Genomic DNA, 18,553 nt, shown 5'->3' with positions numbered 1-18,553 from the left:
CCTCCCCCCTGCCCCAGCTCCTCCCCACAGCCCCAGCTCCTCCCCACTGCCCAGCTCCTCCCCCCTGCCCCAGCTCCTCCCCCCTGCCCCAGCTCCTCCTCCCTGCCCCAGCTCCTCCTCCCTGCCCCAGCTCCTCCTCCCTGCCCCAGCTCCTCCTCCCTGCCCCAGCTCCTCCTCCCTGCCCCAGCTCCTCCTCCCAGCCCCAGCCCCTCCTCCCTGCCCCAGCTCCTCCCCCCTGCCCCAGCCCCTCCCCCCCTGCCCCAGCCCCTCCCCCCTGCCCCAGCCCCTCCCCCCTGCCCCAGCTCCTCCCCCCTGCCCCAGCTCCTCCCCCCTGCCCCAGCTCCTCCCCCCTGCCCCAGCTCCTCCCCCCTGCCCCAGCTCCTCCTCCCTGCCCCAGCCCCTCCCCCCTGCCCCAGCTCCTCCACCCTGCCCCAGCCCCCCCCGCCCCAGCTCCTCCCCCCCACGTCCCAGCCTCCACCTCCCTGCCGCAGCTCCTCCCCCACGCCCCAGCTCCTCCCCCCTGCCCCAGCTCCACCCTCCACTTCTGTTTAATGTCTCCCATCAGGGCACCCTCTCAGTCCATCAGCTCCTTGTAGAATACGGGTGTCGTCCCCTTCCGCTATCCCCTCCCTCGACAACACCTTATTTTGCTGCCCCAAGGGCGGCAACCCGGGAAAGGTCGGCACCGCTCTCCTCAGGAAATCCTCCTCGGGAAAGGTCGGCACCGCTCCTCCGGAAATCCTCCTCGGGAAAGGTCGGCACCGCTCTGCTCCGGAAATCCCTCCTCGGGAAAGGACGGCACCGCTCTCCTCCGGAAATCCTCCTCGGGAAAGGACGGCACCGCTCTGCTCCGGAAATCCCTCCTCGGGAAAGGACAGCACCGCTCCTCCGGAATTCCCTCCTCGGGAAAGGTCGGCACTGCTCCTCCGGAAATCCTCCTCGGGAAAGGATGGCACCGCTCCTCCGGAATTCCCTCCTCGGGAAAGGTCGGCACCGCTCTCCTCCGGAAATCCCTCCTCGGGAAAGGACGGCACCGCTCCTCCGGAATTCCCTCCTCGGGAAAGGTCGGCACCGCTCTCCTCTGGAATTCCCTCCTCGGGAAAGGACGGCACCGCTCTGCTCCGGAAATCCTCCTCGGGAAAGGACGGCACCGCTCTGCTCCGGAAATCCCTCCTCGGGAAAGGTCGGCACCGCTCTGCTCCGGAAATCCTTCCTCGGGAAAGGACGGCACCGCTCCTCCGGAAATCCCTCCTCGGGAAAGGACGGCACCGCTCTGCTCCGGAAATCCCTCCTCGGGAAAGGACGGCACCGCTCTGCTCCGGAATTCCCTCCTCGGGAAAGGACGGCACCGCTCCTCCGGAAATCCTCCTCGGGAAAGGACGGCACCGCTCCTCCGGAATTCCCTCCTCGGGAAAGGACGGCACCGCTCTGCTCCGGAATTCCCTCCTCGGGAAAGGACGGCACCGCTCCTCCGGAAATCCTCCTCGGGAAAGGACGGCACCGCTCCTCCGGAATTCCCTCCTCGGGAAAGGATGGCACCGCTCTGCTCCGGAAATCCTCCTCGGGAAAGGATGGCACCGCTCTCCTCCGGAAATCCCTCCTCGGGAAAGGACGGCACCGCTCTGCTCCGGAATTCCCTCCTCGGGAAAGGACGGCACCGCTCTGCTCCGGAATTCCCTCCTCGGGAAAGGACGGCACCGCTCTGCTCCGGAAACCCCGGACCTGCAATTACCTGAAATCGTTCTCCTTGGCAGCCCGTACTCTTCCCCAGGTTCTCTAATTTCGCAAAACTGCCCCCTACAAACAGATCCCGAATCACACAATCCCTGCCAGCTGCCATCTCTGAAACCCCTCACATCCAGGCCTCCCTGCCCCCGGGTGCAAACCGATGATTATCGCAGATAATACCTCCATACCGATCCTACCCTGACTCCCCATTTCCTAACCATAGCCTTGTTTGCCGTCCAACAGTTCGTAATTCATTATATTCAACAATGCCAGCACACCCCCCCCCCCCCCCCCCCCCCCCCCCGGCCTTACAGACTCTGATATCAGCGCATTAATCTTCTTAAAAAATAACTTTGGGACGAAGCTCAGCAGATTCTGAAACACAAACAGGAACCTTGGCATCGCCGTCATCTTCATTGTCTGCACCCGTCCCGTCAACCACAGTGGCAGCGCGTCCCAGCTCTTAAAATCCCCGTTCATCTGCTCCACCACCCGAGTCAAATTTAACTCGTGCAGCTGCGCCCAACCCCTCGTCACCTGAATACCCAGGTATCTGAAGCTCGCCCCCACCATCTTGAATGGCAGCTCCCCTAATCTCCTCTCCTGCCCTCTGGTCTCAATCAGGAACACCTCGCTCTTTCCCATGTTCAACTTGTAGCCGGAGAACCGGCCAGAGTCCTCCAAATTCCCCATAATGCCCCAATGCCACCAAGTGGGTCCAAAATAAATGCTGTTCGTTCTCATTTGATACTTGTGCTGAAGAGTTAATATTGGAATTTCCTTTCTCATGTGGCAGTCGAATTCTAGTTCACATAAAGTAGTGTGTAGCATGGTCTGATCCTTTCCTGAATTAGGGAAAGCAAAGTAATTTACACATTACACTGCAGATCAGGGAGTGATATTCATGGTCTAACCTCTTCCAATTGAAAGGGAATAGTTAGGCATGGAGATTCCCTCGACCTACAGAGACAGGGGGATAGAAAGAACAGAATGGCAAAATGATAATGGCTACAATAAATGTAACATTTAACCCACTGTATGACTGGAGATTGTTGCCATGTTGAAGAAGCAATAAAAGTGCTTTTGAGGTACTAGGCTCAGCTTTAAGTGATAATAAGTGAGTTCGAGATGATACTGGATTGTTGATGATTGTGAGCTGTGGGTTATTGTGGCCTCTAGTGGTGGGTGGTGGTGGGTTGTCGATGATGCTAAACTGTCTTAGATGGGCGTGCACCTGTTAATACTGTTGAGCTGTCTGTGGGGCTGTCTGTGGGGGTGAGCATGTCAATAGGAGGGTGGGGGACCTGTCCGGGGTGAGTTCTCATTGTGAGTGAGTTGTCAGTGGGGGTGAGCTGTCGGGGGGTGAGCTGTCGGGGGGTGAGCTGTCGGGGGGTGAGCTGTCTGGGGGTGAGCTGTCTGGGGGTGAGCTGTCTGGGGGTGAGCTGTCGGGGGGTGAGCTGTCGGGGGGTGAGCTGTCGGGGGGTGAGCTGTCGGGGGGTGAGCTGTCGGAGGGTGAGCTGTCGGGGGTGAGCTGTCGGGGGGTGAGCTGTCTGGGGGTGAGCTGTCTGGTGGTGAGCTGTCGGGGGGTGAGCTGTCGGGGGGTGAGCTGTCTGGGTGGGGGTGAGCTGTCGGGGGGTGAGCTGTCTGGGGGTGAGCTGTCCTGTCTGGGGGTGAACTATCTCGGGGTGAGCGGTCTGGGAGTGAACTGTCAGTGGGGGGGACTGTCAGTGGGGATAATCTGTTGGAGGGAAACTGTCTGGAGGGAAACTGGGGTCAGCTGTCAGTGGGGGCAAACTGTGAGGGTAAGCTGTCTGGGGGTGAGCTGTCAGTGGGGGGGAACTGTCAGTGGGGATAATCTGTTGGAGGGAAACTGCCTGGAGGGAAACTGGGGTCAGCTGTCAGTGGGGGCAAACTGTGGGGGTAAGCTGTCTGGGGGTGAGCTGTCTGGTGGCGAAGTGTCTGGTGTTGTGCTGTCAAAGTGTGAGCTGTGAAAAGGGGTAAATTGTCTGAGGAGGGAGCTATCAGTGTCAGAAGCTGTCAGTGGGCGGAGTTGTCAGTGGGCGGAGTTGTCAGTGGGCGGAGTTGTCAGTGGGCGGAGTTGTCAGTGGGCGGAGTTGTCAGTGGGCGGAGTTGTCAGTGGGCGGAGTTGTCAGTGGGCGGAGTTGTCAGTGGGCGGAGTTGTCAGTGGGCGGAGTTGTCGGTGGGCGGAGTTGTCGGTGGGCGGAGTTGTCGGTGGGCGGAGTTGTCGGTGGGCGGAGTTGTCGGTGGGCGGAGTTGTCGGTGGGCGGAGTTGTCGGTGGGCGGAGTTGTCGGTGGGCGGAGTTGTCGGTGGGCGGAGTTGTCGGTGGGCGGAGTTGTCGGTGGGCGGAGTTGTCGGTGGGCGGAGTTGTCGGTGGGCGGAGTTGTCGGTGGGCGGAGTTGTCGGTGGGCGGAGTTGTCGGTGGGCGGAGTTGTCGGTGGGCGGAGTTGTCGGTGGGCGGAGTTGTCGGTGGGCGGAGTTGTCGGTGGGCGGAGTTGTCGGTGGGCGGAGTTGTCGGTGGGCGGAGTTGTCGGTGGGCGGAGTTGTCGGTGGGCGGAGTTGTCGGTGGGCGGAGTTGTCGGTGGGCGGAGTTGTCGGTGGGCGGAGTTGTCGGTGGGCGGAGTTGTCGGTGGGCGGAGTTGTCGGTGGGCGGAGTTGTCGGTGGGCGGAGTTGTCGGTGGGCGGAGTTGTCGGTGGGCGGAGTTGTCGGTGGGCGGAGTTGTCGGTGGGCGGAGTTGTCGGTGGGCGGAGTTGTCGGTGGGCGGAGTTGTCGGTGGGCGGAGTTGTCGGTGGGCGGAGTTGTCGGTGGGCGGAGTTGTCGGTGGGCGGAGTTGTCGGTGGGCGGAGTTGTCGGTGGGCGGAGTTGTCGGTGGGCGGAGTTGTCGGTGGGCGGAGTTGTCGGTGGGCGGAGTTGTCGGTGGGCGGAGTTGTCGGTGGGCGGAGTTGTCGGTGGGCGGAGTTGTCGGTGGGCGGAGTTGTCGGTGGGCGGAGTTGTCGGTGGGCGGAGTTGTCGGTGGGCGGAGTTGTCGGTGGGCGGAGTTGTCGGTGGGCGGAGTTGTCGGTGGGCGGAGTTGTCGGTGGGCGGAGTTGTCGGTGGGCGGAGTTGTCGGTGGGCGGAGTTGTCGGTGGGCGGAGTTGTCGGTGGGCGGAGTTGTCGGTGGGCGGAGTTGTCGGTGGGCGGAGTTGTCGGTGGGCGGAGTTGTCGGTGGGCGGAGCTGTCGGTGGGCGGAGCTGCCGGTGGGCGGAGCTGTCGGTGGGCGGAGCTGTCGGTGGGCGGAGCTGTCGGTGGGCGGAGCTGTCGGTGGGCGGAGCTGGCGATGGGCATAGCTGGCGATGGGCATAGCTGACGGTGGGCCGGGCCGACGGTGGGCGGAGCCGACGGTGGGCGGAGCCGACGGTGGGCGGAGCCGACGGTGGGCGGAGCCGTCGGTGGGCGGAGCTGTCGGTGGGCGGGGCTGTCAGTGGGCGGAGCTGTTGGTGTGTGTTTTATGGTCCTTCAGCTTTATTAATTTTTGAGTAGTTCTGACAAAGAAACCTTTCATTGAAATATTCCAGGCTTTCGAGAACCCGACTATTCATTTAAGTTTTCAACTCGCTATCATACACATGAATGCCATGATCCTTCCAATAATCGTTTTTTTCGTAAGTTCAAGTCAGTAGAGAAGGAGCTAATTGCCGACCTGACCTGCAGAATACCTGATGTCGAGATGAAATGCCATGTTGTCAAATTACCACACAAAGGCCTAATCACTGAACTCTTCATTGCATTTAAAGGTAAGTTCAATATACGTTGCAGCATCTGGAGTCTGTGATTCTTTTGTCTTCAATGTATAAGTTACTTTTTCTCAAAAATCTGTTGCTGAATATGTATACATGACATGCCTTTATTAGCTTTGTGCACCTGTCAATTGATGTGTTTCTGGAAGAAGTTTGTGCCTCTGTTATTTTGATAATTCGTGTTTTTGTACATACACCAATCTCCACTAATTATTCAGTCTTTCAGTGCTTGAATAAATCTTTTAGAAAGAACATTTAATTATCCAAATATGTGGGTGGTGTACTGCCTACTTCCAGAGGGCGTACATTTAAGATTATCCCAAGAAGAACAAAAGGAGGAATTTCTGCCCACAAAGTGTCATTAATAAATGGAACGAAAGAGAAAATGCTGGAAAATCTCAGCAACTCTGGCAGCATCTGTAGGGAGAGAAAAGAGCGAACGTTTCGAGTCCGATGACTCTTTATTTATACTGTGGAGTGAGAATGAAAGATGAGTCCCATATTTCCCACTTTCTCTGTCTGTTAGCTTTGACAAAGAGGCATCGGACTCGAAACGTTAGCTCTTTTCTCTCCCCACAGATGCTGCCAGACTTGCTGAGATTTTCCTATTATTAATAAATGTATTGTGCACCACAAAGAGCGAGTGGAAGCAAAATTCATAATAGGTTTAAAAGGAAAAGTTTGAAAGGAATAGGGGGAGCCAGTGAATGGGATAGATGCAATGGGCTTAATGGCCTCCCCTCCTGCATGGTTTAAGAACATACTGAAGTGAATGAGAATATATCTGTAACCACTGAAGGGCAGGTATATTGTGACAGAGATACTGAAACTCTTTGTAACACTAGGCATTGTCTTTGGCCTCCTCTATATATTTGATGCCTTTACTACTTATTCCGCAATTGGATTCGAATCCCGGCCCCGGGTCACTGTCCGTGTGGAGTTTGCACAATCTCCCCGTCTCTGCGTGGGTTTCACCCCCACAACCCAAAGATGTGCAGGTTAGGTGGATTAGCCACGCTAAATTGCCCCTTAATTGGGAAAAAAAATGATTGTGTACTCTTTATTAAAAAAAAACATTTATTCCATCCGCCATTTGGCCACTATGTCAGATTGAACTAAACGATTCATAATCTCAGTCTCAGGTCAATTCTAATCTAACATATTGACCCCGTATCTCCTGCATCACAAAGATCATTGTTTTTCACTTCCATAACATTGTTGCCTTCCCATTTATCTCAGCCCTTCTAATGCTGAACCTCTGATCCATGCCTTTGTCATATACCAAGTCAACCAATGCAATGTTCCCTCAGCCAGCTTTGCATTTTCCACTCTTATTTGTTTAAATTCACTTGAAACTCTGTTGTCTATATCCTATCCTGTACCGTGGAGGTCAGTTGGGTTGGCGGCTGGTTTGTGATTCGGAATGACTCCCAACGGAATGGGTTCAATTCCTGTACCGGTTGAGGTTATCCATGAAGGCCCTGTCTTCTCACCCTTGCCCCTCGCCTGAGGTGTGGTGACCCTCACTACCAAACACCTCTCTCTCAAAGGAGAGAGTGGCCAATGGACTCTGGCGACTTTCATCCAGCACCGCTGGATGTTTCTATATTGAAGTGCAGGATTCGAGATCTTTACCCCTATGATTCCAACTGAACAGCTTTTCTAAACCATGTCCCTGACGCTGGACTAAACAAAATGGAGTACAGGGCCCACCTCCGAGTGTTAGTTATACATGGTAGCTACAGCAGCATGGGTATGGAGTACAGGGCCCACCTCCGAGTGTTAGTTATACATGGTAGCTACAGCAGCATGGGTATGGAGTACAGGGCCCCCCTCCGAGTGTTAGTTATACATGGTAGCTACAGCAGCATGGGTATGGAGTACAGGGCCCACCTCCGAGTGTTAGTTATACATGGTAGCTACAGCAGCATGGGTATGGAGTACAGGGCCCACCTCCGAGTGTTAGTTATACATGGTAGCTACAGCAGCATGGGTATGGAGTACAGGGCCCCCCTCTGAGTGTTAGTTATACATGGTAGCTACAGCAGCATGGGTATGATCGTGTGGTATGATCATTGGAAGACTTAAAGAGTGGTGGCATCTTATTGGACGGTATTCCAATAATATCTGCAAAGATTTTCAGAATATCACTCTAAGGTAAGGTGACGTTTTTTAATTCACTTCTTTGTGAACCAGTCACTTAAAACTAAACTGATTGAAAAATCTGTCAAAGATCTGGGTTGCAGGCTCAACTTGTAACATAGCTTAAAGCAAGAACTGTTTTCTCTTCAAACCTGCAGTGGATCCTTTTGGCTTTGGATGGGAAGAAATATGTAACAAATTCATACATGACTGTGAGGATGAAACAAACAGAAGAGTAGAGAAAGTAAGTTAAAGAACGCAGAGCAGCTCCTGCCAGATCACTGAGAAGTGTAACGATCTGATAGTGAAAGCCCATCTCTAAGTTTTACGTGTAAGATGTATATCAGTCATGAACACTTAGACTCAGCTTTTCATTCCTGGGTCAGGTGCACAAAAATGGGAGAATTCCCGGCCACACAAACCCTTTAAAAGTGATGCCCAGATGGCAGACTCTCACTATAAAGCGGGGGCGATGGGCTGGATTAGAGGTCAAGGTGAGCAATTTGGGAAGAACTGAAGAGGCTGCAGGGGACAACGGCAGGCCGGGGTTGGCCTGCCTCACAGCTGCAGCACTGCCCAAAGTTTAAAAATAAAGATTAAAACATGTAACGTCCCTCCCTTCCCCACTGATGAACCATCAATTGAATGCGAGACGAGTTGCTGTACAAACGTTAGGCTTTAATAAGCTAGATGTTAGCCCTGCGGTCGACTACAGTAAATGGACGACCGCCGGGCGTACTGGGTATTTATACCTCGCCCTGGAGGCGGGGTTAACTCAGCCTCTCGACCAATCGGGGAGCCACCACATGACTGGTCTCAACCAATCGGTCGAGAGGCACATGACCGACCAGGGCCAATGGTAAGCCGGCGTTCTGCACCAATGGCAGGCAGCTATGTTAATCATACCACCACATTCACCCCTTGCGGAGAAAGAAGCCGGGTTTGGGGGGGGGGGGGGGGAGAACTGGTGGTATGAGTAGTAGCCGGAGAAGGGGAAAAAAAGGGTTTGGCTTCCCACTGGACCAGACATTTAACAATAGTACATATTGTCCATACAAGGTCCATGGTGTTGTTGAAAATTAAATAGACTCGATCAGCCTTTTCGTTGCCCGTGACGTCCTGGCAAACCGCCGCAGTGGAGTTGGTGACGTTGGTTCAGCCGATGGTGGTGGTACCGCTGATGTCCTGGAGTCCGGGAGCGATGGTCCTTGAACTGTCTCCGTCACCCGGGCTGGTGGTGGAGACGCCATGGATGGGGAAGGGGTGGCCTGGGTGGGGCGCTGGGGGAAAAAAAATGGGGGGGGGGGTCTGTGGTGAACTTGGGAAAGGCCACACGCCGGCGGGTGCCAGGTCCCGGAGGGAGACCGTGTCCTGCCGACCGTCGGGGTACTCCACGTACGCATACTGCGGGTTAGCGTGGAGTAACTGGACTTGTTCCACCAACGGGTCGGACTTGTGCACCCGCACATGCTTCCGGAGCAAGATGGGCCCGGGGGCGGCCAGCCACGTCGGGAGAGGGGATCCGGAGGACGGCTTCCTGGGGAAAACAAGAAGACGTTCATGAGGTGTCTGATTTGTTGCGGTACAGAGGAGTGAGCGGATAGAATGTAGGGCATCGGGGATAACCTCTTGCCATTGGGAAATAGGGAGATCTCTGGACCGGAGGGCCAGTAGTATGGTCTTCCAGATGGTACCATTCTCCCACTCGACCTGTCCGTTACCCCGAAGGTTATAGCTGGTCGTCCTGCTAGAGGCAATGCCCCTGTTGAGCAGGAATTGACGCAGCTCGTCGCTCATAAATGAGGACCTCCGATCGCTGTGTATGTATGCGGGGTAGCCGAACAGGGAGAAGATGGAGAGGAGGGCCTTAATGACGGTTGATGTCGTCATGTCGGGGCAGGGAATGGCGAAGGGGAAGCGGGAGTATTCGTCGATTACCGCCAGGAAGTAAATGTTGCAGTTGCTAGAGGGTAGGGGCCCCTTGAAGTCAATGCTGAGACGTTCGAAGGGGCGGGATGCTTTAATCAGATGTGCGCGCTCGGGGCGGTAGAAGTGCGGTTTGCACTCTGCGCAGATGTGGCAGTCACGGGTTACTGTCCTGACTTCCTCGATAGAGAAAGGCAGGTTGCGGGCCTTTATGAAATGGTAGAGACGGGTCACCCCTGGATGGCAGAGGTCCGCGTGGAGGGAGCGGAGGCGGTCTATCTGCACGCTGGCGCAGGTACCGCGGGACAGGGCATCAGGAGGCTCATTGAGCTTCCCAGGACGATACAAGATCTCATAGTTGTACGTGGACAACTCGATCCGCCACCGTAAGATCTTGTCATTCTTAATCGGGGCCCCAAGATGGCGGCGCCCAGGACCCGCATGTGGAGTCGGGGCCCCAAGATGGCGGCGCCCAGGACCCGCACGTGGAGTCGGCGCCCCAAGATGGCAGAGCCCAGGACCCGCACGTGGCGTCCGGGGCCCAAGATGGCGGCGCCCACGGGGCCTTCGTGGTTGCTGGGGGCGGGGTTAGCAGTGCCGGCGGGCCGATCGGAGCGGCGCTCCTCAGAGAGGCGCGCAGGCCGGGCACAGGGACCCGGGGGTGGGGGGGGAGAGATTTGCGCGGTGCGCTGGAAGGGCCCGGAGGAGAGGGGAGGTACGCAGGCCGGGCGCAGGGGCCTTGGGGGGGGGGAGATTGGCGCGGTGTGCTGGAAGGGCCCGGAGGGGGGATCCCCGGTTGCAGCGACCGATTTGGCCTGGCAGACCGTCGAAAAGTGGCCCTTCTTCCCGCAACTCTTACAGAGGGTGGAGCGGGCCGGGCAGCGCGGGTGAGGGTGTTTCGCGAACCCACAGAAATAGCAGCGGGGCCCCGCGGACTTGTCGGGGCGTCCCGCGGCGAAGGCCTGAGGGGGGTCGGGAGCGGTGGATGGCGGTGGGGAAGCGTGCCAGGAGGCCCAGGGTGCTGCAGCGCGGCTGGGGACATAGGCGCGGGCGTTTAAATCGGCGACCTCCAGGGAGGTGGAGAGAGTCCGTGCCTCAGTTAGGCTGAGGTCGTCTCCAGCATCCGCTGGCGGATAGCGGCAGACTGCATCCCAGCCACGTAAGCATCTCTAATCAGAAGTTCCATGTGATCCGTGGCTCAAACTTGGAGGCAGGAGCAATTCCTCCCCAGGATAGCGAGGGCCTGGTAAAATCGTCTAATGACTCACCGGGGAGCTGTTGTCCGGTAGCCAGCAGATGTCAGGCGAATACTCTGTTTACCGGTTTAAGAAACTGTCCTTTCAGCTTATCCATGGCCGGATTGTAATCTTTTTCCTCCCCTATCATCGCGTAGGCCGCCATGCCCACGCTGGAGTGGAGGATATGAAGCTTCTGTGCCATGGTGGGGGGGCTGTTTGCAGACGCCAGGTAACCATCGAAACATGCCAGCCAATGTTGAAAGATTTCTGAAGCGTTCTGAGTTTGCGGGCTGATGCGGCGGCATTCGGGCTTGATCCAGAGCTCCATCTTCAAAATTCTAGCTTATTAAATTGATGAACCATCAATTAAACGCGAGACGAGTTGCTGTACAAAAGTTAGGCTTTAATAAGCTAGATGTTAGCCTTGCGGTCGACTGCAGTAAATGGACGACCGCCGGGTGTACTGGGTATTTATACCTCGCCCTGGAGGCGGGGTTAACTCAGCCTCTCGACCAATCGGGGAGCCGTCACATGACTGGTCTCAACCAATCGGTCGAGAGGCACATGACCGACCAGGGCCAATGGTAAGCCGGTGTTCTGCACCAATGGCAGGCAGCTATGTTAATCATACTACCACACCCATCCCCACATTCCTTATGCGCCATCTATGCCAACCCCCATGGGCCAGGCAGTGGTTAGGGTTACGGTGTTGTCGCTGAACTAATAATAATAATAATCTTTATTATTGTCACAAGTAGGCTTACATTAACACTACATTGAAAACACTGAAAAGCCCTAGTCGCCACGCTCCGGCGCCTGTTCAGGTACACAGAGAGAGAATTCAGAATGTCCAATTCACCTCACAAGCACGCCTTTTGGGACTTGTGCGAGGAAACCGGAGCACCCGGAGGAAACCCATGCAGACACGGGGAGAACTTGCAGACTTTGGGCAGCACGGTAGCACAAGTGATTAGCACTGTGGCTTCACAGCGCCAGGGTCCCAGATTCGATTCCCTGCTGGGTCACTGTCTGTCCAGAGTCTGCACGTTCTCCCCGTGTCTGCGTGGGTTTCCTCCGGGTGCTCCGGTTTCCTCCCACAGTCCAAAGACGTGCAGGTTAGGTGGATTGGCCGTGATAAATTGCCCTTAGTGACCAAAAAAGGTTAGGATTGTTACGGGGATAGGGTGGAAATGAGGGTTTAAGCGGGTCAGTGCAGAGTCGATGGGCCGAATGGCCTCTTTCTGCACTATATGTTCTATGTACTCCGCACAGACAGTGACCCAGTGGGGAATCGAACCTGGGACTCTGGAGCTGTGAAGCCACAGTGCTAATCACCGTGCTACCCATGAGGTACTTCCATTCGATTCCGGTGAAGGCCTTTTCTGCATCCAGTGGGACGATCACCTCTGGTGTTTCCTTCCTTAGGGTCATTATTACATTCAGCAGCCGCCTGATGTTCACAGTTAGCTGTCTACGTATGACAAAGTCCGTCTGATCCTCTGCTACCACCTCTGGTATATTGCTCTCCAGTCTCTTAGCCAGGACTTCGCGTCCACATTGAGCAGCGAAATGGGTCTGTGATGGAACCAACAATTCACTGTGCTTTAAGATATGAACAGTGGTTTTAATCTACTTACAACAGAGCCAGCCTGTTCCACGTTGCGTACTCGATGAACTGACCGACTGGTTCTGAGCATTGGTATTTATACAGCAGTCCAGGGGGAGGAGTCGTGGGCGGAGCCCTGTACAAACTCCTAAGCATTCTCAGCACTACTCCCCCTACTGGTCGGGCAACGCAACTGCGCTTATCAATGCATGGTCTCATGTATATACAACACAGTGTGAATTACGGAGGTACATTCAGCACATTCACCCCCTACAAAAAAATCAAGTCCGGCGGGGGTGGTGGTTCATAAATTGAGTCTGTCCGGTGGTCGAACTGTCCGCTGCGATCTGCGGAGCACCGGGGTTGCAGCCTCTTGCGGTGGCTGGACGGGTGTTGTGGGTTGGGGTACGATGGCGGACTCCAGGGAAGATCTCTTCCGAGCTCCATACCCGTCTGGTTCGACTGGGGGCGCTGGGGGTTAGCCAGTGTGGGCGCGCGGAACAGTTGGAGCGAGCTAGTGGGCTCGGGAGTGCGAGGGGGCAGCTGGGTTGCGCGGAACAAATGCAGCGAGCTAGTGGGCTCGGGAGCCCGAGGGGGCGGCAGGATGGGGTGTAGGGTGAGGGGTGCATCTGTAGTGATAGAGGGGATGCTGGATCCGGCGGGTGCAAGGTCCCGGAGGGATATGGTGTCCTGACAGCCGTCAGGGAACTCGACGAAGGGGTACTGGGGGTTGGAGTGAAGCAGGCGCACCTTCTCTACAAGGGGGTTGGTTTTGTGCGCCCTGACGTGCTCCCTGAGGAGTACAGGGCCCGGTGTCTTCAGCCATGCCGGGAGTGAGACCCCCGTGGTAGTGCCCCTGGAAAAACTAAAGAGCCACTCGTGAGGGATCTGATTGGTCGCTGTGCATAAGAGGGACCTGATAGCGTGGAGCGCGTCTGGGAGGACTTCCTGCCAATGGGAGACTTGGAGATTCCTGGACCGGAGGGTCAGTAGGACGGTCTTCCAGACCGTCGCATTCTCCCTCTCCACCTGCCCGTTCCCCCTGGGGTTGTAGCTGGTAGTCCTGCTCGAGGCGATGCCCTTGTCGAGCAGGTACTGATGCAGCTCGTCGCTCATGAAGGACGAACCCCGGTCGCTGTGTACGTAGCTGGGGGAACCAAACAGGGTGAAGATACTATGCAGGGCCCTGATGACTGTGTGGGAGGTCATGTCGGGGCACGGGATAGCAAATGGGAAGCGGGAGAACTCATCTATGACATTTAAGAAGTAAACGTTCCTGTTAGTTGAGGGGAGTGGCCCTTTGAAATCGATCGCGAGGCGTTCAAAAGGCCTAGAAGCCTTGACCAGGTGGGCCCTGTCTGGTCTATAGAAGTGCGGTTTGCACTCCGCACAGATCGGGCAGTCCCTGGTGACCGCTTTTACCTCCTCAGTGGAGAAAGGCAGATTTTGGGCTTTGTTGTAGTGGGCGAGCCGGGTGGCAGAGGTCATTGTGGATGACTTTCAGGCGGTCGATCTGTGCGTTGGCGCGTGTCCCACGGGATAGGGCATCTGGGGGCTCGTTGAGCTTCCCCGGTCTATATTTAATATCATAACTATAGGTGGAGATTTCGATCCTCTACCGCAGGATTTTATCGTTTTTAATTTTGCCCCTTTGCGAGTTGTCAAACATAAAGGCAACCGATCGTTGGTCGGTGATGAGGGTGAACCTCCTACCTGCGAGGTAGTGCCTCCAGTGACGAATAGCCTCCACAATGGCTTGTGCTTCTTTTTCAACTGCCGAGTGTCGGAGTTCCGAAGCAGAGGGGGTTTGGGAGAAAAATGCAACGGGCCTCCCTGCCTGATTTAAAGTGGCTGCTCGAGCTACCTCTGAGGCGTCGCTCTCAACCTGGAATGGAGTGGATTCATCCACCGCCCGCATGGCCGCCTTGGCGATGTCCTCCTTGATGCAGTTGAAGGCCTGGCGCGCCTCAGCTGACAGGGGAAATAGTGTGGCCTTAAAGAGTGGGCGGGCTTTGTCCGCATATTGAGGGACCCACTGGGCGTAGTAAGAAAAGAAACCCAAGCACCGTTTGAGGGCCTTGGGACAATGAGGTAGGGGGACCAATACGGTCCGGGTCTGGGCCCAGGACTCCGTTTTCCACGACGTAGCCGAGGATGGCTAGTCTGGTTGTGCGGAAAACGCATTTCTCCTTGTTATAAGTGAGGTTTAACTTCTGAGCCGTCTGGAGAAAACGGTAGAGGTTGGCGTCGTGGTCCTGCTGGTCATAGCCGCAGATGGTGACATTGTCCAAGTACGGAAACATGGCCCGCAGCCCGTACTGGTCCACCATTCAGTCCATTGCTCGTTGGAACACCGAAACCCCGTTAGTGACGCCGAAGGGGACCCGGAGGAAATGGAAGAGGCGGCCATCGGCCTCGAATGCCGTGTAGTGGCGGTCCTCCGGGCGGATTGGGAGCTGGTGGTATGCAGACTTCAGATCCACCGTGGGAAAGAACCGATACTGGGCGATCTGGTTTACCATGTCTGCAATCCTGGGGAGGGGATACGTGTCAAGGAGCGTAAATCTATTTATGGTCTGACTATAGTCGACAACCATACGGAATTTTTCCCCGGTCTTGACGACCACCACCTGAGCTCTCCAGGGGCTGTTGCTGGCCTCTATAATCCCCTCACTGAGAAGCCTTTGGACCTCCGATCGGATAAAGACCCTATCCTGCAGGCTGTACCGCCTGCTGCGAGTGGCTACGGGTTTACAGTCCGGGGTGAGGTTGGCAAAGAGAGGAGGGGGGGGGAGATTCGCAACGTGGCTAGGCTGCAGATAGTGAGTGGGGGTAGGGGTCCGCCGAAACTGAGGGTGATACTCTTGAGATTACACTGGAAGAGACTTCCGGTGGCGGCGATGCGCAGTTGAGCCGCACATTCGGCGGCTCCCGCGAATAACGGACTTTGGGGCTCTTTTCAGGGCCCCCAATGGAGCTGGGGCGGCAAATCCCAACGGGGAAGAGCCCAGGAGTCGACCCCAACGGTCCCATGGTCCGGACCAGGAGTGAGGCAGCAAGAAAACCGTTGGAAACAGCTAGGAAAAATCGGAGGCAGAAAAACAAAATGGCGGCCGGCGAAGGCTTCGAGGAGCTGAGGAAGTGGGTCCAGGAGCAGCAGGCAACTCTGCTGCGCTGCTTCCAGGAGCTAAAGTTGGAGCTGCTGGAGTCCATCAAGGTAACCAACAGGGAACTGATGGAGACCCAGACAGCCCAGGGGGCTGCGATCCGGGAGCTGCAGCAGCAGGCCTCCGAAAGGGAGGATGAGGTCGTGGCCGTGGCGGGGAAGGTGGAGATGCACGAGGCGCTCCATAAAAGATGGCAGGAGCGGTTCGAGGAGCTGGACAACCGGTCGAGGAGGAAGAATTTGCGGATCCTGGGCCTCACGGAGGGGCTGGAGGGGTCGGACCTAGCGGCCTACGTGGTGATGATGCTAAACTCGCTGATGGGGGCTGGGTCCTTCCAGGGGCCCCTGGAGCTGGAGGGGGCCCACAGAATTCTGGCTAGGACGCCCAAGCCGAATGAGCCGCCGCAGGCGGTGTTGGTGAGGTTCCACCGGTTCGTGGATCGTGAGTGTGTGCTCCGGTGGGCTAAGAAGGAGCGGAGCAGCAAATGGGAGAACACGGAGGTGCGGATCTTCCAGGACTGGAGTGCGGAAGTGGCGAGGCGGAGGGCCGGGTTTAACCGGACGAAGGCGGTGCTACACAGACGGAGGGTGAAGTTTGGAATGTTGCAGCCGGCGCGTCTGTGGGTCACCTATAAGGATCAACACCATTACTTTGAGTCCCCGGAGGAGGCGTGGGCCTTCGTGCAGGCCGAGAAGCTGGACTCAAACTGAGGGTCCCCCGGATGGGGGATGCTGTACAATACTTTTGTATTTGCTTGGTTTAGTGTAAGATGTGGGGTGGCTTTAGGGTGGGTGGGGTGGTGTTGTACTGTTTATTCTACATGGGTTTTTAAGCAGGGGTCAGGTGGACGGGTTCGGGCAGAGGGGTAAACAGGGAGTTTGGGGAGCTGGTGGGGGGACTGACAATGGGAGTGGCCCTGGAGGAGGCGGGGCCCGGCAGGGCGAAAGCACGGGCTTTCTGCGGGGTTCCCGTGCTCTGAGAGGGTGGGGGCGTGTTTTCTTTTCCCGCGCAGGAGCGGGGGGAGGGTGGACTCGTTGACGGGCACAATGGAGGTGGGGCAGGCCCACGTTGGGAGGAGCCGAAAGTAGGGCGGGAGTCGCCGGGGTCAGCAGAAGTAGAAGGGGGTCGCGGCTAGGAGGGGTCCTAGCCTGGGGGGGGTGGGGGGGGGGTACCGGGTTGCTGCTGAAACGGTCAGGAAGGAGCTGGAAGACGCAGGGGGTGCTGGAGGGGGGGGGAGTTGCCGCCGTGGGAAACTGGCAGAGCGTGGGACGCTGGCCGGAGGTGGGCAAGGGATGGGGTATGGCTAATCGGCAGGGGAAGGGGGCAGGGAGCCCTCGGATCCGGCTGATAACTTGGAATGTGAGGGGGCTGAATGGGCCGGTCAAACGGGCCCGAGTATTTGCGCACCTGAAGGGACTGAAGGCGGATGTGGCCATGCTCCAGGAGACACACCTGAGAGTGGTGGACCAGGTCCGGCTGAGGAAGGGGTGGGTGGGCCAAGTGTTCCACTCAGGGCTGGATGAGAAGAGTAAGGGGGTGGCGATCCTGGTGGGGAAGAAGGTGTCGTTTGAGGCGTTGAAGGTGGTGGCTGACAGTGGCGGGAGGTACGTGATGGTGAGTGGCAAGCTGCAGGGGGAGCGGGTAGTGTTGGTGAATGTCTATGCCCCAAATTGGGACGATGCGGGGTTTATGCGGCGTATGTTGGGCCGCATTCCGTACATGGAGGCGGGGGGCCTGATCATGGGGGGGACTTTAACACAGTACTGGATCCCCCACTGGATCGATCCAAGTCCCGGACGGGTAGGAGGCCTGCGGCGGCTAAGGCGCTGAGGGGATTCATGGACCAGATGGGGGGGGTGGACCCCTGGAGGTTTGCGAGGCCAAGGGCCAGGGAATACTCGTTTTTCTCCCACGTACATAAGGCTTACTCGAGGATTGATTTTTTTGTCCTGAGCAGGGGGCTGGTGTCGATGGTGGAGGATGTGGAATACTCCGCCATTGCCATTTCGGATCATGCCCCGCACTGGGTGGACCTCGGGCTGGGGGAAGAGAGGGACCAGCGTCCGCTCTGGCGCTTGGAGGTGGGGCTGCTGGCAGATGAGGAGGTGGCCGGGCGGGTCCGGGGCTGTATTGAGAGATACCTCGAGGCCAATGATAACGGGGAGGTTCGAGTGGGGACGGTCTGGGAGGCATTGAAGGCAGTGATGAGGGGGGAATTGATCTCCATCCGAACCCATAGGGAGAGGGGGGAGCAGAGGGAGAGGGGGGAGCAGAGGGAGAGGGAGAGTCTGATAGGGGAGATGGTGCAGGTGGATAGGAGATATGCGGAGGCCCCAGAGGAGGGATTGCTGGGGGAGAGGCGTAGCCTTCAGGCCAGATTTGACCTACTGACGACCAGAAAGGCGGAAGCTCAGTGGAGGAAAGCACAGGGGGCGGTGTATGAATACGGGGAGAAGGCGAGCAGGATGTTGGCGCACCAGCTCCGGAAGCGAGACGCGGCCAGGGAGATTGGGGGAGTGATGGATAGAGCTGGGAAGGTGGTGCGGAGGGGGGTAGATGTCAATGGGGTCTTCAGGGACTTCTATGGGGAATTGTACTGGTCTGAACCCCCGGTGGAGGGGGTGGAATGGGGCGCTTCTTGGACAAGCTGCGATTCCCAAGGGTGGAAGAGGAACAGGTGGAGGGACTAGGGGCACCGATCGAGCTGGAGGAGGTGGTCAAAGGGATAGGGAGCATGCAGTCGGGGAAGGCGCCGGGGCCGGACGGGTTTCCGGCTGAATTCTATAAAAAGTATTTGGACCTGTTGGGCCCCCTGTTGATCCGGACCTTTAACGAGGCAAGGGAGGGGAGGGCTTTGCCCCCAACTATGTCACGGGCGCTGATTTCCTTGATCCTGAAGCGGGACAAGGACTCTCTGCAGTGTGGATCATATAGGCCGATTTCGCTGCTG

At 57.0% G+C, this 18,553-nt stretch overlaps 1 protein-coding gene across 2 annotated transcripts in view; it reads left to right on the top strand.

Annotated features, from left to right (window-relative positions):
- The window catches only part of LOC119954349 (zona pellucida-binding protein 2-like), a 95,796-nt gene that overhangs the window by 60,825 nt on the left and 16,418 nt on the right, over window positions 1–18,553 (top strand). For both annotated transcript variants that reach the window (XM_038779523.1, XM_038779522.1), the window contains 2 exons: window positions 5,303–5,521; window positions 7,825–7,910. In XM_038779523.1, coding sequence (XP_038635451.1) covers window positions 5,303–5,521; window positions 7,825–7,910 — 305 coding nt within the window. The remainder of the gene's footprint in view (window positions 1–5,302; window positions 5,522–7,824; window positions 7,911–18,553) is intronic.

Source organism: Scyliorhinus canicula, chromosome 19 (assembly GCF_902713615.1).
Source record: "Scyliorhinus canicula chromosome 19, sScyCan1.1, whole genome shotgun sequence".
Taxonomy (NCBI): Eukaryota; Metazoa; Chordata; class Chondrichthyes; order Carcharhiniformes; family Scyliorhinidae; genus Scyliorhinus; species Scyliorhinus canicula.
Note: the sequence above shows the minus strand (reverse complement) of the source record. Positions and strands in the feature narration are given on the sequence as shown.